At 43.7% G+C, this 24,406-nt stretch overlaps 1 protein-coding gene and 1 pseudogene across 1 annotated transcript in view; one reads left to right on the forward strand and one right to left on the reverse strand.

Moving 5' to 3' along the window:
* Positions 1-24,406, forward strand: part of LOC124711590 (cadherin-23) — a 407,580-nt gene that overhangs the window by 213,181 nt on the left and 169,993 nt on the right. The window contains exon 3 of the mRNA XM_047241742.1: positions 16,354-16,664. Coding sequence (XP_047097698.1) covers positions 16,354-16,664 — 311 coding nt within the window. The remainder of the gene's footprint in view (positions 1-16,353; positions 16,665-24,406) is intronic.
* LOC124712682 lies at positions 3,016-3,133 on the reverse strand (annotated as a pseudogene).

Below are 24,406 nucleotides of genomic sequence, written 5' to 3' on the forward strand. Positions count from 1 at the left end.
GCTTTCACTTTCTGTAGCGGGAGAGCTGCGACACGCCGGCAAGCCTGCTGAGCTTCCCACATAGGACTGCCCGCTGCGAATCGTAATCAGGAGCTACATTTATTCACAGCACGAATAGTACACGTGCACACATCGGGAACAAGTGCGTTTTCAAAAACATCAGGCTGAAGATTGGTTCCAATACCAGTATTTTATGCTTCTATTCACAGATCAACACTGGTTTGGAAAGCGTCGCTCGTGCGAGACTCAGCTGGTCCTATTCTCGTACGATACCCAGTGAACCATGGATGAACGGCAAACAAGCGTATTGCACACTTCTAGAGTTCCGGAAAGCGTATCAGACTGTTAATGAAGACGTAAGCGTACGGAAAAGTTTCACAGATGTGTGAGGCTCGAAGACATCCTAAGTGATAGAGCCCAGTACGTTGTCCTCGACAGCGAGCGTTCATCAGAGGCACGGCTATCGTCAGGAGTGCCACAGGGAAGTGTAATAGTCCACTCTTGTTCCCTACACAGGGTGAGTCAGGAGGAAAGGTACATCCTGTGAGGAGTGATAGTATTGGCGATTCTTAACAAAAGACTTCAGACGAACACACATATCTTTGCCGGCCGCTGTGGCCGAGCGGTTGTAGGCGCTTCAGTCTGGAACCGCGCGACCGCTACAGTCGCAGGTTCGAATCCTGCCTCGGGCATGGATGTGTGTGATGTCCTTAGGTTAGTTAGGTTCGAGTAGTTCTAAGTTCTAGGGGACTGATGACCTCAGTTGTTAAGTCCCATAGTGCTCAGAGCCATTTGAACCATATACACTTTCTTAGTCATGTTGTTGTTGTTGTGGTCTTCAGTCCTGAGACTGGTTTGATGCAGCTCTCCATGCTACTCCATCCTGTGCAAGCTTTTTCATCTCCCAGTACCTACTGCAACCTACATCCTTCTGAATCTGCTTAGTGTATTCATCTCTTGGTCTCCCTCTACGATTTTACCCTCCACGCTGCCCTCCAATACTAAATTGGTGATCGCTTGATGCCTCAGAACATGTCCTACCAACCGATCCCTTCTTCTGGTCAAGTTGTGCCACAAACTTCTCTTCTCCCCAATCCTATTCAATACTTCCTCATTAGTTATGTGATCTACCCATCTAATCTTCAGCATTCTTCTGTAGCACCACATTTCAAAAGCTTCTATTCTCTTGTTGTCCAAACTATTTATCGTCCATGTTTCACTTCCATACATGGCTACACTCCATACAAATACTTTCAGAAATGACTTCCTGACACTTAAATCTATACTCGATGTTAACAAATTTCTCTTCTTCAGAAACGCTTTGCTTGCCATTGCCAGTCTACATTTTATATCCTCTCTACTTCGCTCCCCAAATAGCAAAACTCCTTTGCTACTTTAAGTGTCTCATTTCCTAATCTAATTACCTCAGCATCACCCGACTTAATGAGACTACATTCCATTATCCTTGTTTTGCTTTTGTTGATGTTCATCTTATATCCTCCTTTCAAGACACTGTCCATTCCATTCAACTGCTCTTCCAAGTCCTTTGCTGTCTCTGACGGAATTACAATATCATCGGCGAACCTCAAAGTTTTTATTTCTTCTCCATGAATTTTAATACCTACTCCGAATTTTTCTTTTGTTTCCTTTACTGCTTGCTCAATATACAGATTGAACAACATCGGGGAGAGGCTACAGCCCTGTCTTACTCCCTTCCCAACCACTGCTTCCCTTTCATGTCCCTCGACTCTTATAACTGCCATCTGGTTTCTGTATAAATTGTAAATAACCTTTCGCTCCCTGTATTTTACCCCTGCCACCTTTAGAATTTGAAAGAGAGTATTCCAGTCAACATTGTCAAAAGCTTTCTCTAAGTCTACAAATGCTAGAAACGTAGGTTTGCCTTTCCTTAATCTTCCTTCTAAGATAAGTCGTAAGGTCAGTATTGCCTCACGTGTTCCAGTGTTTCTACGGAATCCAAACTGATCTTCCCCAAGGTTGGCTTCGACTAGTTTTTCCATTCGTCTGTAAAGAATTCGTGTTAGTATTTTGCAGCTGTGACTTATTAAACTGATAGTTCGGTAATTTTCACATCTGTCAACACCTGTTTTCTTTGGGATTGGAATTATTATATTCTTCTTGAAGTCTGAGGGTATTTCGCCTGTCTCGTACATCTTGCTCACCAGATGGTAGAGTTTTGTCATGACTGGCTCTCCCAAGGCCATCAGTAGTTCTGATGGAATGTTGTCTTCTCCGGGGGCCTTGTTTCGACTCAGGTCTTTCAGTGCTCTGTCAAACTCTTCACGCAGTATCATATCTATATTCGGTCGAAAATCACTGGCGTCAGTCGCATGTTCATTTTCTCTAGCACTAACACGCGGATACAACCAAAGCGACATTAAACTACGTAGTGTTGTTTTTATTGACCATTTGAACGCGCGCTTCACTCGGGCAGCGTGGGACGACGAGTCCTCCAAGTGTACACGTTGTTTAGCTCACGCCTCACTACTACAGCGGTTGCACCTGTGTACTACAGTGTTGTTACCTGTACATTCAAAATAGCACCCGTGTGTGTAGTGAAAGTGCCCCAGGTCTCCACACATGCGGAGTGTGGTGACAAGATGTTTGTCTACGGGTTTTACGTGGGAATTCCAGAGCCGCTGTTTGCGAATACGAATGACGACTTCCTAATCTCAGAGTTCCGGATAGCAGATTGGGTGAGCGCGGAATGCTTCCCAGCGTACACGTTGCACCTGCACATCCCGCCCAACGACATCATAATGAAGTTACCTAAACTAAAAACTAAACTCCTCCCGAACAGGCCATGAAGACCCAACGGTACCGACCGGCCGCCGTGTTATGCTCAGACCATAGGCGTCACTGGGTGCGGATATGGAGGGGCATGTGATCAGCTCACCGCTCTCCCGGCCGTATGTCAATTTCCGAGACCGGAGCCGCTACTTCTCAATCAAGTAGCTCCTCAGTTTGCCTCACAAGGTCTGAGTGCACCCCGCTTGCCAACAGCGCTCGGCAGACCGGATGGTCACCCATCCAAGTGCTAGCCCAGCCCGACAGCGCTTAACTTCGGTGATCTGACGGGAACCGGTGTTACCACTGCGGCAAGGCCGTCATAATGAAATTACCAACATTCTTAAAATGGTAGAACGTAGACCAGCTACCAGCTCTGGGAGAACTGCAGCACAGCTTGGTATTAGATAAACACGAGTGATGCGCACAGTACGTGAGCAGCGTCTGCATGCGTATCATCAGCAATGTGTGCAACAACTGCATGTAGGAGATGATGCTAAACGAAAGGAATTCTTTCACTGGATCATTGCCAATGAATGCTGTATTCCACGTATTCTGTGCGCTGATGAATCAACATATGTCCGCAGCGGCATCAATGGCACGCGTTATTCTCACGCGTGGGCAGATGAAAATCTGCACAATAATGTCGAAATAAATTTTCAACAACGTTTCTCGGTGAACGTGTGGTGCGATTTTATTGATGACCAACTCATCGGTCCGGATGTTTTAAATTACTTTCTTAATGAAGTACGATATCTTGATTTCCTTCAAAATGTTTTACCGGAATACCTCGAGGACATTTCATTGGCAACACGTTGTTTGTACTTTCAGCACGACGGATTTCCCACACATTCCGTACGGCCAGTGACGCAATACATACTGCGCCTCGGATCGGTCGCCGAGGAGTCATTTCTTGTGAGCGAAGTCGACAAGCGCAGAGTGGACACAAAGGAGGAATTTCTCGCTCGTATTTGAAATTCGTGTGCTTAAGTAAAGGATCGTGCGAATGAGCTCAGATCAGCAACACAGTAGCTGTCTGCAGGAGCTGAAAAATGCGTAGCAACCGACGGTGGACGTTTTGAACATCTTATGTGAGGAAATGTGCGCGGTTAAACAAAAAATGAGATCACAATGTTTCATTTACTACCATCTGCATTTGTCCTTTTCTACGCTGTTTTCATAAATTTTCTCTGTCCTGTTAAGAACAGGACACATGTGCATATGATGTTCTAGTTTATGGGAAAGTGTCGTCGTCGAGTGACTATGCGAGGATACAAAATGACTTAAGACAAACTTTTATTTGGTATAATGGATGACAACTTGCTCTACATGTAGAAAAATGTAAGTTAATGTAGACTAGTAGCAAACACAATGCCCTCAGTTTTCGGATACAGCATTATTAGTGTGCAGCTTGAGACAGTGCTGTCGATAGAATGTCTAGGTCTAACGTTGCAAAGCGATATGAAATGGAACGAACTCGGTAGTAGGGAAAGTGAATCGTCGACTTCGGTTTGTTGGGAGATTTCTAGAAAAGCCTGGTTTATCAAGAAAAGAGACCACGTATAGAATACCTGTGCCACCTATTCTTGAATCGATATCCACACACGACCGCAGCCATGCATTCAGATAACGCAACAAAATCAAGTTACAATTCCACGCCTTCTTTTCATTTACGTTAACTGTTGCTCACGCGTTGTTCCCTTCTTAAATGTTCTTAACTCATACCTAGCTGACGGAAACTTGCTTGTCAATAGCCAGAAATTCGACGACAGCCTGATACGTTCTCTCGCCTAGTAAATGAAAAGTGATTGTTACTGCTCTCTGAATCACGCACGGAGTGAGATAGTGCTATGTTTAAGACATGTGACTTCTATGTGGAAGGGGTGAGCTTCGAATGACCCTTGGTCCGTCTTGAGCCAGGTTCAGAGCGGCTTCCTTTCCCATGATTAACTGGACAAAGTCACAGCCGACAACATTCGCCATCTTCTATCATTCCAGCGTTGCACTCTGACCCTAGTGACATCGATCCTGATGGTATCTTAAGCTCTAATCCACTGTTCTTGAATGACCTGTTCAAGAAAATGCAGTCTGGAAATGAATAAGATAAGTAGTGGACGATTCGAATATACGTTAGGTGACAATCGCTCAGCTACTATCTCGCGGTGTTGGTTGTACAAGAATACTGGGCCATATCACGTCCTTGTATCTCAAGTACTGATCATGAAAAAAAAAAAAGGATTATAGTAACACAGGAACAGAAAGAAACTGGTTCCCACGAATCTTTAGGAATGACGTTATTCTGTGTTATGAACTCCACCTTCATATCATGAGCATTTAACGAACATTTTGAAGAAATATTCTCTGTGTAAGAACCGACGTGTATGCGGTGTGTCACGGACGTTTTGGAAGTGGTGAAAACTATACAATGCGGCCCTAGAACTGACTGTCAGACAAGAAAACTGACTATATGAGTGCAAATAAGGTAATACGTGTACTGGGAGAAACTAATTCCAGGCGGCATTGCAAAGGGAACTCATGAAATTCTGTCATAGCCGAAATCTATCTGCAGTTCTTGCCGACGATAGTTTTAGTTTCTGTGCGATAACGTCCGCATTTAGGCAAGAATTGGACGTTTGAATGGATAACGACAACCATCAGACATTATTGATTTGCCTTTGTAATCTTCAGAGAGGAAAATGTACAGCTAAGTTCCATTTTTACGAATAATACCGCGTACATCGTCTATCAATGATGGGAGGCATTCGTTAGATATACACAGAAGACTGACGACCACCAGTGTGATAATAAATGCAATAACTTGTCATCCCATAAGGTGTAAGTACGGTTCCCTCAAACCATTAAGTTACCACTGAATGAGGATAAAATTCCGAAAGAACTTCAGGTAACAGATAGCGCAAACGAATACGCAGTAGTCGCATTATCAGGATGGACAAGAAAATCAAGTACAGAGAAGGTACGCGACTGGGGATATATATGAAAAATAGGAGCTTTGCGGCGTTAACATTCAATGACCCTCGTCCCGAAAGCAGTGCCTATAACCTTCAAAAAGTTGGCATCGGCATAGTCTTTCAAATCAGAGATAACTTGGGTAATGGGTCATGTCATAAAATTGAAAAAGAAAACGCCACAAATACAGTGGCTCAAGAAATTACAAAATAAACTGGAAAAATTCAAATAAATTTTATATAGGTCAAATCAGGAGGTAGTTCACAACAAACTTGGTGGAAGTCTTACGGTGGTAGCGGCTGCGCATTAGCGACGCACTTGAAAGATCTAGACGGCATCATTCAAGAAAGTTCATTATGATCACAGACCTATGTAAGTAATTTATTTCCTTTACTAATAAATTTCATCCCCTCTGGCTTCTTTCTTGGAGCGGGATTGTCATAGACATTCACTAGTGTTGTGGAACTCAGCGTGCAATATCCATGTATACCATCATTATGTACTCGCTATCTTCTCAGCATCTCCACCGCACATTGTTCTGCGTTGCGGACGTTTGCTGAATAGCAGAATAGGCGTGCCGAAATTGCAAGCCACGGGGACGGAACACTCGCGTCCTTGAGCACAACTTTCTTTGCATCACTCCTTACTCTGCCTTCTGAGAGTATTCTAGTAAAGACATGAGTAAGGTCACCTCAGTTTCTATACATTTTAATGACTAACATGTAGAACCTACTTCACTGGACATGACTCTGCGAGCATTATAAGTGAACTGTTTTGGGTTGTTGAAAAAGCAACACTGGCCTGCAAAAGTAAGGAGTTCTGCAGAGAAATCTTCTTAGATGTATCGCTTGCCTTTGACAGCGTCTGGCAAAAGGCGTTTCTATGTAAGCTCTTCGTGTTGTGTTTTTCCCCTTCACACGTTAAGTTATTGAAATCCTACGTGATCGTCCGTGACGCAACTTCAACCCAGCAAACAATAAGGGCCATGTTACCACAAAGGTCAATGCTTGGTCGGGTACTGCACTCTGTGCGCAAGTCGGACCTACATACCGAAGATGCCATGTATATTGAGAATCATCTACATCGATCATATGGCAGTCATCACCAGAAGCAAATGGCCGCAGCGCCTCAATGTCCACTACAAGATGCATGTCGGGCCATTCATATTTAGGTTTTTATGATTTCGCTTAATCGCTACAGGCAAATTCCAGAGTGATTCCCCTGAAAAGGAACTGCCGATTTCCGGAAATAGAGTAAGTTCCGATTCTACTCGTCTGCTTTGACCAATGACGTCATATTTCAAATAAAAGCGATCGCTTACCTGAGATACTAAGACAACCAAAGGTAACATTAATAACAAGCCTAATATAAGACAGACCTTTATGTAGAAAAACGTAGGTATAAAACACGCATGGTATTTCAGTCAGCTAATGACATGAAATTCAGGAACAACCGCAGGAGTGAGGAGGGTTTGGGTGGGAACGAACTAAAAAACGTTGGTAAAGCCGAGATCATTCCAAAGCAACGGCATAACCGAAAAACAGGACTCGTAATTCGTCTAGAATAAGCGGAACAGAAATATACAGAAAATACATAATTGGACTCGAATAATCCACTTCACCTATACAGATCAAACAAAGACGGAGATACCAGACCCCCTCCCCAAAACAACAACACACACACGAAATAACACCAGAAATCTCAATGGAGTGAACTGCAAGGAAATATATATGGAAAGAAAACTGGAATCGCACTACAAACGACTCACTCTGATTCAACTACGTCATTAGTAAAAACCACATCACAGAAAAACACATCGATCACAAGAGTGTGCCACCAGTAACAACAACACAAGGTCTAAAGCCGGCCATTGTGGCCGAGCGGTTCTAGGCGCTTCAGTCTGGAACCGCGCGACCGCTACGTCGCAGGTTCGAATCCTGCCTCGGGCATGGATCTGTGTGATGTCCTTACGTTAGTTAGGTTTAAGTAGTTCTAAGTTCTAGGGGACTGATGACCTCAGATGTTAATTCCCATAGTGCTCAGAGCCATTTGAACCATTTTTTAACAACGCCTAAAAGAACAATGCACGCAATGCCTCAACGAAGACACTTCCGAAACAAGCAGCCAGTTATGGGTAACAACCAGAATTGCCAACAACATTACTGCTGATTTCACTCACGGCCTTTTCAGCAACCTCATCCTCAGACAACTTGACACATAAAAAAAAGCCAAATAACTGCAGGGAACAACATGACATTGATAATTACTCGGCTGGTCCCGGCGGAGGTTCGAGTCCTCCATCGGGCATGGGTGTGCGTGTTTGCCCTTATGATAATTTAAGTTAAGTAGTGTGTAAGCTTAGGGACTCATAACCTCAGCAGTTAAGTCCCATAAGATTTCACACACATTTGAACATTTTGATAATTACTAATACATCCACTCGCAGTAATTTCACATGTGCTCGTAAGTTGATGCCTATCCTTACCCTCGGAAATCATGCCAAATTAAAAAAAAAAATAGCCGAACATTTCTAAGAAGAAACAAAATAAAAGCGCTACTAGTTTTCCTATCACCAATTTAAGCTATGCTCTAAAGTTCCACCCGAACCGCACCCACGTACATCACGACATATTTCAGATAAATAGCGTAGTTTCGAAACATCATAAATTACACTAGAAAGTAATACAACCACAGATAAAATTTAATAAAGGCAACTTACATCCTCCGCAACGTAAACTAAAGATGTCATACTGGTTGTCATGGGCCAAAGCAGACGGCTGGAATCGGATCGTGCACGTGACCCTGATTTTCTTTCCCATTCGTAATCCGAGCCTGTACTCCGTTTCTACAGTCGATGAGATGTTATACTCTAATCTCCCTTCGTTTCAAAGCACCTGTCAAGCGCTGGAGAAAATGTCATGAAGAGTGAGGCCTCGGTAGCGAGCAGGCGCCAGAGATCAGCCTTCCAGAAAGTCCAACATTTCAGTGGAACAAGTCAGTGAAATATCTTGGAACAATGCTTGACAAATCACTTACTTGACAACGACAGGTCCAAGTCCAGGGTAATCACACAATTTTGTTTTGCAGACACAACGAAATTCTAAGATGGTTTTCACGAAGTGCCTAGTATATATCTCAGAAGTTAGTTCATAAGTCTTGACAACTGTTCGCAATTAATTGGTGTTGACATCATTTGTCGGTATAGAGGATCGCACTTTGAAAATGCTCATAAAACTTACCATTGTCGATGTCGCACCTCCTCATCGCTGCGGGCGCCACGATTTCAAATTTCCGGACTTGGCTTGCATCGCAACGGTAGCCGTCGACGCCCTAGGAGAGTCCGCTGCCTAGCAACGTTGCCGTGAATCCCAACAACGGAGTACTGAACGCTTCCCGTAGAGACTGTCACTTCGATACAGCCAACAGATCATCACGCTAGTAGACGTGCACGTGAGAGAGGTCTGATATTAAGGAAGAAAGATTCAATCCTTGCTTATTACCTTTTAGCATTCATTTAATGCAGAATGTGAAGATTGCTGTTAAGAAAAGCAGAAAGACGACTCTACAGGAATACTGGAAATTAACAAACACATTACACAGAATGCCAGCCTAGTACTAAATGATCAGAGTCAGTTTTCGTTTTCCCTTTTGTTACATCAAGTTTTATTTACGAGTCGTAAGTTCAAACTGCAAATTCATCTTATTTCTCATCGGGTATTAAATGCAACTGATAAAAACTTGGTTTACCCCGTTTTTAATTGCTGTAATTATTTATACGTGAGAAAGAATAAGCATTTTCCTACGTTAACACGCTCTAATTTTTGTGTCTTCTACACAAATAATATCCGTGTAAGTCGCATAGAATGTTTATCTGCCTCTGCGACATTCACTTGTCACCTGTCCTGCAAAGCCGAAAGCCGGTTCGTGACCTAATAATCATAATTTTGCAGAACGTTAGGAAGTGCTCTCCTTTTTAGTAAACTGCCAAAGTACTTCAAGTCGGAGTTCTGTAGAATACTCAAGTGGATTTAAGAATATTTTGGAGCATTCGAGAGAACTTTTGAGCGCGAAATACTAACATTTTTACGATTTTCTTCGAGTGTTCATTTTCACGATATTCCCCGAGTGATTTGGAATGTTCTCAGAAAACCAGTGAAAGTCAAGAGCAAGTGAAGCGCGTCTTGTTCAGTTAGTAAGTCTTGCAGTTCAGCCTCGCGGGGTAGCCGCGAGGTCTGGGGCGCCTTGTCACGGTCCGCGCGACTCCCCCCGTAGGAGGTTTGAGTCCTCCCTCGGGCATGGGTGTGTGTTGTCCATAGCGTAAGTTAGTTTAAGTTAGATTAAGTAGTGTGTAAGCTTAGGGACCGATGACCCAAGCAGTTTAGTCCCATACGAACTTACCACAAATTAAAAAATTAGTTCTTGCAGTTCAAGTTCTAGCAATGCACGCTATGGTCTGTTTTATCAACATTTGGCCACTTCCTACACTAACAGTGAGACGGTTGAACTTTGCTATTCGCGCTGCGCTTGCGTACAGGGCATTTTCTAGGCAGCCCTCCGGCGGCGGACGGCTCGTAGCGTATGAGTGAGCTGCCTCTGGTTTTTCGCACTCACAGCGATATGAACGTGTGTTCGCCAACGCCCCGCCGGCCAGGCTAGATCCGAGTCGTCCTTGACACACTGCAGACCAGAGCAGCTCGCTTGCTGCTCCAGGGAAAGCAGCGAGCCGTTGCGTCACGCCGCCACGGTTCCATCTCCAGGGCCAGCCGGCGCGGCGTGCCACTTGGTGTGAGGAACGAATTCAGCGTCCGCAATGAATTACCGCGGTCACCACGCTCTGGATGAGCGGAGTGCGCTCTCGTTTCCCCCTGTTGGCCACAGAATATCCGAGTTACACAAATACTGTACATTGCTCTATAAAGCTTAAGGACCTCATAAAGAAAGTAACGGAACACACTAACTATCGGTGGAAATGAATGAAAGTGCGGGATCACGTTGCCAGTGGTGTCCCAGTCGTTCAAAGAAACTTGGAAGGCAGATGGCACGAGCTCATCATGATTATAGCGTCAAATGGGGTTGATCCCATAACACAAGGCAGTTGAAGCAATTAGAGATGGGCAAAGTCGTTCATCCTTGGGAACTAGTTCACTGGTTATCGTTCTTTTTTGGGAACCGTTCATTTTTACTCGTTCACTGTCCATCGTGCTTGGTATATGGTTCTTACGAAAAAATTAAAATTAGTAGCGAAGGTGACTGAAGATGGAAGGCGCCAAGAGGGGGCACTTGCCCCCCCCCCCCCCCCCCCCCCTGGAATACAGAGCTTTCATTCATAACAGAATTCTCACACATTTGTAATTTTTGTGATTCTGCAAAACATCTCGTTTAGCCAACTGTAGCGTAATGTGGCTGATCGCAGTGAAATAATATAAGATGGCGCACGAGAAACCGGCCCCTTGTACGGACTGCTCGCCAATTATGCACGATTTGTTGACCGCTACGAGTGGAATAGATAAACGTATGATAATTAGGCAGTGAAGAAACAACAAATAAGCTAATGCAAACAACTTCGATACAATAGATGACGATTGGTAAGCGACAATAAGCAGTCTAGTACTCGGGGTCGATTTTTCGTGCGCCGCCCTGTACCACTGAAATAAAATTGTAGGAGTTATCAAATTCTCTTTACAAAATGTGATACCAGACACTCGATTACGAAGCACAGGCTTCATTCGGTTGTAAGTCGGTCTGCCTTCAATAACAATGAACATGTTCTTTTACCTTGGATCAAAAAAGGACGGAAAATGGCCACTCGTGTGTGCCGTGCCGACGTCCTTTGCCTGTCTAATAACAAAGAATCTTGCCTTTTTACAAATATTTCTTCTGCTGTTTATCGTAATAGTGAAGTAAGCTGATACGCCTTTCTGTTGCCTGAAAAGATGTATGTATTACATACCACTTAATTTTTATGTAATTTACGTAATTATAAAATACATTTTAATTACCAGTCGTGAACCCTGAATAGAATACGAAAAGAACCAAAATTTTAAAGTTCAAAAAAGATTTGAATGAGATGCAGAACGGGCATGCGAGGCGAACGAAACGAACCACTCGATACCAAACTAACTATGAGCAGTCGGCAGTGGAACTGCGACGAGTGGCCACGCGAAGAAGGACGAGTCTGGCCGAAGGAGACCGAGACAGACGGGAAAGGGACCGAGGCTGGAACGTGACCGGCCGACGTGCCGTTGCGGGAACGAGACCGACCGTTTCCCGCTCCCGGGAACTATAAGCAGGAAGCCGCGCCCGAAGTGAACTATGAAGGACCGTTCCATAGAATTTGTTCCTTGCTAGTTCCGTTCATGTTGGTGAACCGTTCCTTTGTACACGTTAGTTTGTGAACGACCAACCTCTAAAAGCAACGAACAGTTACAGTGCACTGTTGTGTTCTTCTTCATTACAAGGCCCAGAGATACCTGGATTACTTCACACGGGGAAGAATCATTGGGAAACTGCAAGAAGAACGAAACTTGAGGTGTGTAGCCCACGATGATGACGATGATGATTTTAGTTTGTCTAGCACTCAATGGCGTCGTTGTCAGAGCCCATACAAATTCCCAATCTTTTCACTGTCCAGTCTCGCCATCTTCCCGAATGATAATGAAATCTTGAGGAGAACACAAACACCCAGTCCCTGGGAGGAGAAAATCGACACCCCAGCCGGGAATCGAACCCGGGACCCCGGGACCCATAGGCGTAGCCTACGACTTTGGTATTGCTCACAGCAACGTTTCACGAGTATGGGGAGCATTCAGAACCAAAAGCACGTTTCCCGAAAAAGATAAGGTGGTCGACCACAATCAACTACAGCAGGAAACGACCGCTATATTGTGCGAAAGAGAAGAAAAGTACGACGTCAAACAACGCGTGCAACAGAACATTTAACAGGATGGGGGTCGCGTGCTCTTCTCGGATAAGAGCAGATTCTGTCTAAGTGGTTATTCTGCATGTACCCTCATATGGCTAGAGCAGGGAGCACGTAATGCTTCCAGAAATATTGTCGAACATGGTAGTTTTAATGATTCACGTGTTACACTGTAGGGAGGCCTAACTGATGCGTGGGACTACTCACCTTCAAATCTTTGAACACGGTGCAGTCACCGGTCAACATTATTGTGATACTGCCCGCATCTCGTGGTCGTGCGGTAGCGTTCTCGCTTCCCACGCCCGGGTTCCCGGGTTCGATTCCCGGCGGAGTCAGGGATTTTCTCTGCCGCGTGATGGCTGGGTGTTATGTGCTGTCCTTAGGTTAGTTAGGTTTAAGTAGTTCTAAGTTCTAGGGGACTGATGACCATAGATGTTAAGTCCCATAGTGCTCAGAGCCATTTTTATTGTGACACAGTACTGCTTCTCGATCTGCGACGTTTCAGAGGTTCATTCGGCTTTGACTTTATTTTTAAGGATAACACCCCCCCTCCCCCCCCCCCCACACCCCGCCCCCACCCCCGAACTGTATCCCATCGAGGACGTAAATCGCGCTGATGGAGAAACTGAACGGCGTAGCACAAGAATGCTTACCAACCTTGTAGCCAGTGTGTTAGCAGGCTGCAGAGCATGCGTTGCCCTTTAGTGATCATACCAAAACAGCATAATCGCAGGCAGACTAGTCTGAAGTATATAGAGAATGGCTGAGGACCTCCCATTTGAGTGTCTGCAAGAACTCCATCAATGTTTGCTTTACGGTGACTTGCAGCAGCCCTAGTTATTTCTATCAGGTTACTTTGCGTATGGTGGTCAAGGCTTCTGAGTGTCGCTACAAATTCACCGGAGTCTCATCTATAGGAAGTCAAGAACAAACGAGCGCGTTTCTGGCAGTTGTATGGGCGGCTTTGGAGATTTTGTGTGGAACGACCCTGCATGTTTCCACTCAGTCCAAGCGTTTTGGACAAGTGATTGCAAATATTATTATCTGAAAACAAGAAATATGAGCGTATAATAAGTTAATTTTTAAATAGAGTTTCTTTTTCTTGAAACTCCATCTAAATGACGAACATGGTCATGAAAAAATCGAAAAATTGCAAAAAAAGATTTTCTTAAATAAGTAAATCATTGTAGCTCCGATAGAAAAACGTTAGATGATAAATTTGTTTGGCTCACAAAGATTTGTCGACTGCCTTTTATAACTATCGATTTCTTTCTTGGGTTTAGAAACACATGGAGAAAACCCTTACAAATAGGTTTCTCTAAAACACGTTAACACTCACGTTCCCATAGTTGCTGTTTAATTTAGGTATAGACTGCGGTAAATCAAAAAAATACTTGTTTAAAAAATTAAAAAAATACTAATTGTTTTTTGAGACACGTAGACTATTTTTGAGAAGAAAAAGGCGCTCTCGATAACTGGCTAGATCTTCTCAGCGAATGGCCTTTTGCGAACGTATTAATAGTAAAGATCAAAAAATTATTTCGAGAAACTTACACATTCGTTAGGCGTATTTTTTAAACAAACTCTCTCAATTTCTATTTTATGAAAATAATTTTTAAAGAAAAAATTGCTGACATATTTTCACGAAATAAAAAAAAGACTTCTACAGCCCGTTCCTGCCGAGCATACTTCTTTTTTAATGAAAAATCTGTTTGATCGATGTTAATACTGAATACTTATATTTCCAAGGGAAAATACTGGGATGTGTTTCACTGATGTTCTTAGTATTAGTAACTGAGTAATAAAGTGAAGCGTGCAAACGCGAAGAGCAAACGGCGGAGTGAGGGGACCCGGCGCGCCACTCGCTCTGAAAACCGATTCTGAACGGCTCACGCATGAATAAACTTTGATATCTCGGTTTCTGCACCAAGAACAAAAATCCGTTTATACTTATTCTGGGGTATGTTATAGTCATTTTCGTTTTAGAAGCAAAATAGCCCCGGATATATTTAGTTTTTATTTAACTTACATTTTGTATACGTCATTGTCATTTTAATAGTTTTACATTATTACAACAGTGTTTTTCACGTAATACCTTAAATTTTTAGATTAATTGATGATACTTACGTTATATTTGTTGCTGATTTCTTTAAACCTTACGTCATTACTGAAGTATTTATTTATTTCCGGCCTGAGTGGCCGAGCGGTTCTAGGCGCTACAATCTGGAACCGCGCGACCGCTACGGTCGCAGGTTCGAATTCTGCTTCGGGCATGGATGTGTGTGATGCCCTTACGTTAGTTAGGTTCAAGTAGTTCTAAGTCCTAGGGGACTGGGGACTGATGACCTCAGATGTTAAGTCCTATAGTGCTCAGAACCATTTGAACTTAATTATTTTTCCTACAAAATTAAATAAATGCAACATATTAGGATAAATTTAAAGAACTATATTTTTTACGCAAATAATATATAACACAGCTGTCTATGAAATATGTATAGAATCATTACAATGGAAATTATATTCAAACAACTCGTGTCCTCCACTGATAAAATTATTTATCGATTGAAATGTGTGTTGATTAGCTGCAGTAAATACAATGCTGGCAAAACTTCAAAGCCGATTATCTCCATAAATTTATGAAAAACATTAAGAACAGCCTATTTCTCAGCACTTTTTAACCGTGTCCCACTCGCGAGTTTCATTAAGGAACAGAAAGCAGCCTCAGCCATTTTCATACTGCACATTAACAGCGCGACAATCACAGCACACGCTGCAGAGGCTGTGACTGTACACAATTTTTGAAATAAAAACTACGCAGCTAAAGCGTGATTAAGAAAAACATTGATGGCTGTTAATACATTAGGAATTACTTCCACGAGCCTAACAACACCAGGGTACGGCTTCTGATCAATCATCGCGTTTGTGTTTATTTACATCAGGTTAATTCTTATGATGAACGGATTATCGTCACGCACCAGAGATACATTAATTTTCAGAATATCTGTTGAGAGAATATCACACTGCTACTCAACCACGATGGTATTCCGCTTGACTGTTACCAGAAACACTCGGCATCGTTACAGCAAACAAGTATAGTGGAGACTAAGGAAAACAAATCGCACAGTCAGTGCTTTCAGATCAATTATGCATTCAACTCCGATTAACCGCAGACTTACTGCAAGCCGACCGAAGCACCCTCACACCCAGGTGCAATAATATTGTGGTCGACTAACACAAACTGATGCGATTCAGTCCAGTTTTCAAAGATAATATACCAACATTGCCTCTTAGAACGTTTGTAAAGTTATGCCGTCTTATGGAAGCGAATTTTATAGAAAAGAAAAGACACATTTAATATTCTGTCAGTCAATTACAACAGTCGTTGTGACTAAAAAAACTATGGAAACGAAATTTTAAACGAATGTAACAAGCATTTAATATTGAGATAAATCATTGCAACTGTTTTGTGTCCTTCCAACTACCGTATTTTATTAGATGCTGTGATATGGATTCTGTTATGAACGTGCACATGTTGGTGTCGTAAACCTAACATTATAATTCCGTCCACGCAGTCATTGTTGTCTGTGACTTCCATACTGAATTCCTACGTGCTCTGTTTGTGTCTGGAGGTGTTGTGAACGTCGCGTGTCATTTGTTAGCAGGATGTCACCGCGCGTGCCGCTGGCTGCATTGCTGGCGCTACTGGTGCTGCCATCTACAGAGGGACAGCTGAACCGCGCCCCGCAGTTCGTGCCAGGGGGCGACATGGCGCGCTTCGCGCTACGTGAAGACACGTTGGTCGACGCGCCGGTGTACCAGCTGCGGGGAAGCGACCCAGAGGGCACCGCCGTCCACTACAGCATCAGCGGCACGCACTTCACCGTAGACCGCGAGAGCGGCGTCGTCACACTCGCCAAACCGCTGGACCGCGAGAAGCAGGACCTCATTGAAGTCATCATCAGTATTACAGGTGCGTTCCTGTATGTGCAAACTGCCCTCATTTATTGGCTGATCGGTCAGTAAGAACTCTGTTGTTTAAGGACGGCATCAACCAATAAAATCTGTATCCGTAAGTACAGTAGTGTAGCAGGCGCTGCAAGAGGCGTTGTGCGTGATAGAAGGGTTTGCTAATGATATTCCGATGGAGTAAGTCCCAAGAGTACTTTCTCCTACATATATCTCGCGAAATGACAACGACTGAAAAATCAGACAAAATATAGCTCCTGCGGAGGCTTATCGATATCAATCTTCCTACACTCCATTCGTAAATGCAATATGGAAGGAGAGGGGCGTGGAGGAGAGGACAAGGATAACACTGGTACCAGAATAACCCTCCAGCAAGCTTGTGGTGATGAGTCGCGCCCGCACACTGTGAGAGTTTCTACCGTTTGTCTTCGTGTTGCTAAACGTTACCTTGGCCAGCAGTGCTTCCGGATTTCTCCCCAGTGGAGAGCGTTTGAAGTATTATGGGCAGGACCCTCCAACCAGCTCCGAATTTTGACGATCTAACACGCCAGTTGGATAGAATTTGGCACGATATCTGTCAGGAGGACATCTAACAACTATATCAATCAATGCCAAATCGAATAACTGCATTCATAATGCCAGAGGTGTCCCAGCAATTTATTGAATTGCTCAGTTTGTGAAGGTCTTTCTCTTGAATAAATCATCCAATTTTTCTGAAATTGTCAACATTTGTTCGCTTGTAAACGTGCATCACGCCTTTTTTTGTCTTCGAATGTAATTAACGTGATTTTAGCGTAGCAGTGCAAGCAGACAATTAGTTCCTACGCAGCTAATGTTCTACTTAAGCAGTGTCATGGTCCATAAGTCTAATCTCACTGATGTCTATTAATTGTCCACATTTATCTAGTTCACACAGTTTGTTGAATAACGGAATTTCATCTAAAGACCTGCACAGTTGTTCCTGCTAACTTACGACACATAAAACGTCTTCACAACTGCAAAATGTCTTCGCAAAAAGTGAATAAGTTCCAACTGCGTACCAAGTCATCACAAGCATACCAATGACTCCTAGCCGTTCACTTCTTACCCCGTCCAAGGACACCGACAAAAGACCACACTACTCTTCCTCCTCAACTTGATCATGTGATCACTTCTTAGCTCTTAGCTTGTACACCACCATTCGAAATTATTTACAATTTTTGGACATAGTATCAAACAAGTAATATATAACTTTACAGTACAGTTTGCATTCCAATATTACGTAGCTGAAATTATACCTTTTAGATACGTAGAGTTGGGAATGCAGGAACCTAGTCAAGTTCACGAGTTACAGTCTGTTAAGTGGTCGTCATTACACACAGATGGTTAAAAAAAATCGCCTTAGTTCTTTCACAGCCCAAAAGAGGGAACATTTGTATTTCACACAGTTTCCATAAAACATTACTTTAATTTGAATTCTTGACTGAGGTACACAAGAAGAGACATGAGTGTAGCTTCCGCGTCGCGTTTCGAGGGTGTGTTTCTCTACAGTCTCCTGAAAGGTCCGAAAATGAGTCATCCTGGGGCGTCTAAACCCATGGGGAAATCAAATTCATTTATAAAAAAGTGGGTAACACGCTATAAATTGGTTGAAAATGTAAATGACTTTGAAGCACGTGGCCCAGTCGGTAAAGTGACTTCAAAAGTGAGAAAAATGATATTAATCTTTTTTCGGGAAACCTATACTTAACATTGCGCCAGGTGCAAGCAAAATTCACTTTGAAACAGCTGTCAAGGCAAATTCGATGCATTTAAAGGTCTCTTCCGTGTGAATACGCGGAAAATTTGGTTTCAAGCATGCCTCGGAGATGGCATGCAAATCTCAACGCTGCGAGTGACTGGACTTATTATTAACTGTAACTGCATTTTTCTTTTGTTCATAGACGACGAGTTTATATGTTTTAGATGCTTTCGCAAATAATTGATTGTAACTGGTTGTTAATAAACGATTGAAAATAACCAACTGACTATTTCTATTTAAAGTAGATATTCCGGATTTTAGAGTAAGAAGTCCGGCTAAATATGACACTGAATCCAGTTTTTCCACATTTCGACGTTGTAACCATATGCGCCACACGAGAACAGGGACATTATTGTCTCTACAACGCTGTACCGATTCTTATTTCTGTGTTCGTTGCTAGTTCCTAAACCTAGGCTTTGTTCAAGGCAATGGAACTTTTGTGCATAAAAACGTTCTACTTAAACACCAAAAATTGCAGCCTGCTAATGTGGCAAATTGTTACACCAGTTTTTTGACCCAGTAATGAATGGAAAAAAACCTGTCGTAAACTAGACGAATCAAATACCAAAAATTACCGGTTATTGAGAACTAAAATACCGGTATTGGTTTTAACTGGTCGGATTTTCCGATCTCTAGGCTCCTTATTTCCCGGCATCAGGCGAAACACTTGTGGTTAATGAGTGGTTGAAGATATCTGTTTAGTGGACAGTAATTGGTCAACAATAAGCTTCATCATTTGGACTGGGATGCCATCGTGTCCAGTAGATGGTGATCGGATACGCATAATGGCATTTTTGACAGTAATGGGTAATTTTATCAATTGGTTGACTAACTACACTGAAGAGGTCCATGAAATAGAGAAGCCTGTTTCGATTTGACCACCACAACTACCTACACTCATTCAAATGTACAGCACTGGGGAATCTTTAAATACAGCTAGCTATTTCTACGCTTCCTCTACAATGAGGTGACAGATGTCATCGGATACGTCCTAATATCGAGTCGGACCTTCTTTTCCCCAGCTTAATTTAGCAGCTTGACGTGACACGGACTCAAGAAGCCGTTGTAAGTCCTCTGTAGAAATATTGTTCCATGCTATAGCTACAGCTATAATGGCGAAAGTGTAGCCAGTGAAGGATTTTGTGCACGAACTGACCACTCCATTACGTCCCATAACTATTCGATGGGATTCATGTTGAGCGAGTTGGGTAGCCAAATCATTCGCTCGAATTTTCCAGAATGTTCTTCAAATCAGTCCTGAACAACTGTGGCCTGGTGTCATGGCGCATTGTCATCCATAAAGATTCCATGGTTGTTTGGGAGCTTGAAGTCCATTAATGGCTACAAATGGTCTCCAAGCAACCGAACATAACCATTTCTAGTTAATGATCCGGCCTGTTGGACCAGAGGACCCAGTCTATTACAGATAAACATTGCCCATGGCATTATGGAGGCACCACCATCTTGCACAGTGCCTTCTTGTCAACTTGGGTCCATTGCTTCGTAGCGTCTGCGCCACACTCGAACCCTATCATGAGTGTTTAACAACTGAAATCTGCCCTCATCTGAACAGGTCACGATTTTTCAGTAATCTACGGTCCAACAGGTATGGTCCCGAGCTCAGGAGAGGCACTGCAGGCGATGTCGTACTGTTAGCAAAGGCACTCGCGTCGGTGGTCCGCTGCCACAGCCCATTAACACCAAATTTCAAAAAAAAATGGTTCAGATGGCTCTGATCACTGTGGGACTTAACATCTCAGGTCATCAGTCCCCTAGAACTCAGAACTACTAAACCTGACTAACCTAAGGACATCACACACATCCAGGCCCGAGGCAGGATTCGAACCTGCGACCGTAGCAGCAGCGCGGTTTCGGACTGAAGCGCCTAGGACCGCTCGGCCACAACGGCTGGCTACCAAATTTCGCCGCACTGTCCTAACAGATACGTTCGACGTACGTGCCACATTGATTTACGCAATATTCCTCGTCTGTTAGCACCAACAACGCTAAGCAAACGTTGCTGCTCTCGGTCGTTAAGTGAAGGCCGTCGGCCTGCGTTGTCCGTGGTAGGGGGTAACGCCTTAAATTTGGTATTGTCGGCGCACTCTTGGCACTGTGGATCTCCGAATATTGAATTTCTTAACGATTTCCGAAACGGAATTCCTTTGTGTCTAGCTACAACTACCAGTCCGCGTTCAAAGTCTGTTAATTCCCACGTGTGGCCATAATGACGTCGGAAAACCTTTTCATATGAATCACCTTAGTCCAAATGACACCGGCGCCAATGCACTGCTCTTTTACACCTTGTATGCGCTCTACTACCGTGAACAGTATATATGTACATCGCCATACTACGACTTTTGTTAAAAAGACTGCATTTTATACCGTGATGCAAGGGCAGAAGTACAAGTTGATGGGGATCTGCCCTGTGTTTTAGCTAACGATGAGACGTGTGTGTCTAGGGTTTTTAAGTTTTGTGATGTGTCTGGACTCAGGCCTAAACTTTAAGGCTGGAGGTTTTAGTGTATTGCAGAGTGGCTGACTCCTCCCTTTTTTCTTTGCGGTCAGCCAGCCACTTCCATCTGCTACATTGTTTTAGCTCCCTCTACCATTTTCTTCCTGTGTTGTCCATGTTTTACTGCTGACACCCTGCTTCATCCCAAGCTTCGGTGTGGGTGAGCAAATGTTTTTCAACGATTGTTCCCCGTGTTTTATGTTCCGTTTTATATTACTGTTCTGAGTTTTTTCTTGACACCCGTCTCACTATGTTACTGAACGGGCGCTGAAGACCTTGCTGTCGTGCGCCCAAAAACCCCTCTACTACTACTACTACTACTACGACTTTTGTCACCTCAGTATATAACACCTACATCGTATTGTGTTGTAATATGATTTTTCTCTTTGCCAGTGCATGGCTACGTATAACCTAAGAATTATCATTTGCACTTCAGTATACGGAATATTTACATGTGTTGTGACAAGTTATGTATTACCATTTAAATGAAATACATTTTCGTCGTAGTGGGTACCACAGTAACAAATTTATTAAAAGAAGATGGCATTTCCCACTTTTGCTTTAATTCTCCAAAAATAGTATCTATCTTCTTGGCCATTCTCAAGTGATCAATATAATACCTTTGAAAATGTCAAGCTATCAAGCTGTCAAACTAACATGGCGGCATTTGTGAACCAAAACGAAAACAAAACACAAATTTAAAGACTCTGCCATTGCAATATGCAAAGAGTAATTTTCTACAGCAGGTAAATGTATTTAGAATATGTTTACATTCATATCATTACATTTATATTCATGGAGGTAATATAATATTTTCTCTTTTGTACAGAACCATAAAATTACCCGAGAAAGGCCTAGGAGGCTGAAACTACACTCATGCACATAAATTAAGGATAATGCTGATACATGGTGAAACAACGCTCTGGTGGGCGGTTTGCGGGTTTAAATCATCTCGGGGTATGACCATGCGGTGCATTTGACCTGCGGTCGTCGCATGGTGGCGCTGGCAGCAGTCCACATACGCAGAGGGGTGCTGGTGCATGTCAGAGTACGGTGCAGCGAGTAAGTGTGCAGTCGTTTCCAGACGTGCTAATGGTGACTGTGTGTTGAAAATGGCTCAAAGAACACAAACTGATGACGTTATGAGGGGTAGAATACTAGGGCAACTGAAGGCTGGTCAAACACAGCAGGTCGTAACACGGGCCCTCCGTGTGCCGCAAAGTATGATCTCAAGATTATGGCAACGATTCCAGCAGACAGGAAACGTGTCCAGGCGCTACAGTACGGGACGTCCACAGTGTACAACACCACAAGAAGACCGGTATCTCACCATCAGAGCCCGCAGACGGCCACGGAGTACTGCAGGTAGCCTTGCCCGGGACCTTACTGCAGTCACTGGAACAGCTGTCTCCAGACACACAGTTTACAGACGACTGATCAGACATGGTTTATTCACCTGGAGACCTGAAAGGTGCATTCCACTGACCCCTGGTCACAGGAGAGCCCGTATAGCCTGGTGTCAAGGACACAGTACATGCTCAATGGAACAGTGGTCCCGGGTTATGTTCACGGACGAGTCCAGGTATAGTCTGAACAGTGATTCTCGCCGGGTTTTCATCTGGCGTGAACCAGAAACCAGATACCAACCCCTTAATGTCCTTGAAAAGGACCTGTATGGAGGTCGTGGTTTGATGGTGTGGGGTGGGATTATGATTGGTGCACGTACACCCCTGCATGTCTTTGACAGAGGAACTGTGACAGGTCAGATCTATCGGGACGTCATTTTGCACCAGTACGTCCGCCTTTTCAGGGGTGCAATGGGTCCCACCTTCCTCCTGATAGATGATAACGCACGGCCCGACCGAGCTGCCATCGTGGAGGGATACCTTGAAACAGAAGATATCAAGCGAATGGAGTGGCCTGCCTGTTCTCCAGCCCTAAACCCCATCGAGCACGTCTTGGATGCTCTCTGTTGACGTAGCGCTGCACGTTTTCAAACCCCTACGACACTTCAGGAGCTCCGACAGGCACTGGTGCAAGAATGGGAGGCTACACCCCTGCAGATGCTCGACCACCTGATCCAGAGTATGCCAACCCGCTGTGCAGCCTGCGTACGTGTGCACGGTAATCATATCCCATATTGATGTTGGTGTACATGCGCAGGAAACAGTGGCGTTTTGTAGCACATGTGTTTCGGGACTGTTTTCTCAACTTATCACCAAAACCGTGGGCGTGCAGATCTGTGTCGTGTGTGTTCCTTATGTGCCCATGCTATTAGCACCAGTATTGTGTAGTGCCACGTTGTGTGGCACCACATTTTGCAATTATCCTTAATTTATGAGAATGAGTGTAGTTGTGAACTAATAAATTCAATGCAGCAAACATTGTTGACCATTGGATACACAGCATCTTCGTGCTAACAGAGCCAGCCATGGTTGATGTGATCTGTGTGAACTGGGGAACACAACATCACCATTGGGGAACAAACATTGTTCCCTAGGATGGTTCTAATCAGCTAAGATGGTCTCATAACCCTTGGCAGTAACACGATTTTGCAGGGTAACTATGGGTCCCATGGCATCTAACGATATGGTTGCCAAAATCATCACCGACCCACTTCATGTTTCACTCTATGGACGTAAACTCGGCCAGAAGTTGGAAACAGTGTACCATATAGTCCAGGTCTTATGACGTCGGCAGCACGTCTTCCTGTAACAGACGTTTGTATCATTGATGAGTGGTTTTGGAATTTCAGTTCGCCCTGCAATTCCCAGATTATTGAGCTCCCTTCGTGGTGTTTTGGTGCTGACAGAGTTCGCGAGTGTGACATTCAGTTCAACACTAACCTTCGCAGCTTTCCTCCTCGAATTTTTCGTCAAAATCCTCTTCAATGACCATCTGCCACGATCATTCAACACACACTTTCGTCCCCGTTGTGAGTTAGACGATGACGTTTTCCGGTTTTCGTGTATGTGGTATAAATCTTCGATACGGTGCTTCATTAAGAATCAAACACTTCGGCTACCTTCTTTACAGAAACACATACCATGCGGGTACCAACAATTAGCCCTCATTCGAATTCACTAAGCTTCGATATTATTCGCTAACAACAGCAAAGAATCTCGACTGACGGTTGGGACATCTTGCGGACATTTCTCAGGTACCGTTCGTGGTCAAGTACAACAGTGGAAGCTGAAGGCTTGGCTAGCATCTGCATTTGTGTTCACGCACGAATTTTTTGCTGTTTTTCCGTATTTTCGTCCAGCCTTGGTATACGTGTTGGACTGTGGCTTTAGTGAGCATGACTCCACTTTTTTACGTGTATTGCTGAAATGTGCGTGGAATTGGCACTGTGCGCTGGTTGTAATAAATCATTCCTTTACATCGTGGCAAAGTAGCTCTAGAGGCGAACAGTCTGCGCTATAGTCGCGTCTGCAAAGATTTTCCTTTT

Source organism: Schistocerca piceifrons, chromosome 8 (assembly GCF_021461385.2).
Source record: "Schistocerca piceifrons isolate TAMUIC-IGC-003096 chromosome 8, iqSchPice1.1, whole genome shotgun sequence".
NCBI lineage: Eukaryota > Metazoa > Arthropoda > Insecta > Orthoptera > Acrididae > Schistocerca > Schistocerca piceifrons.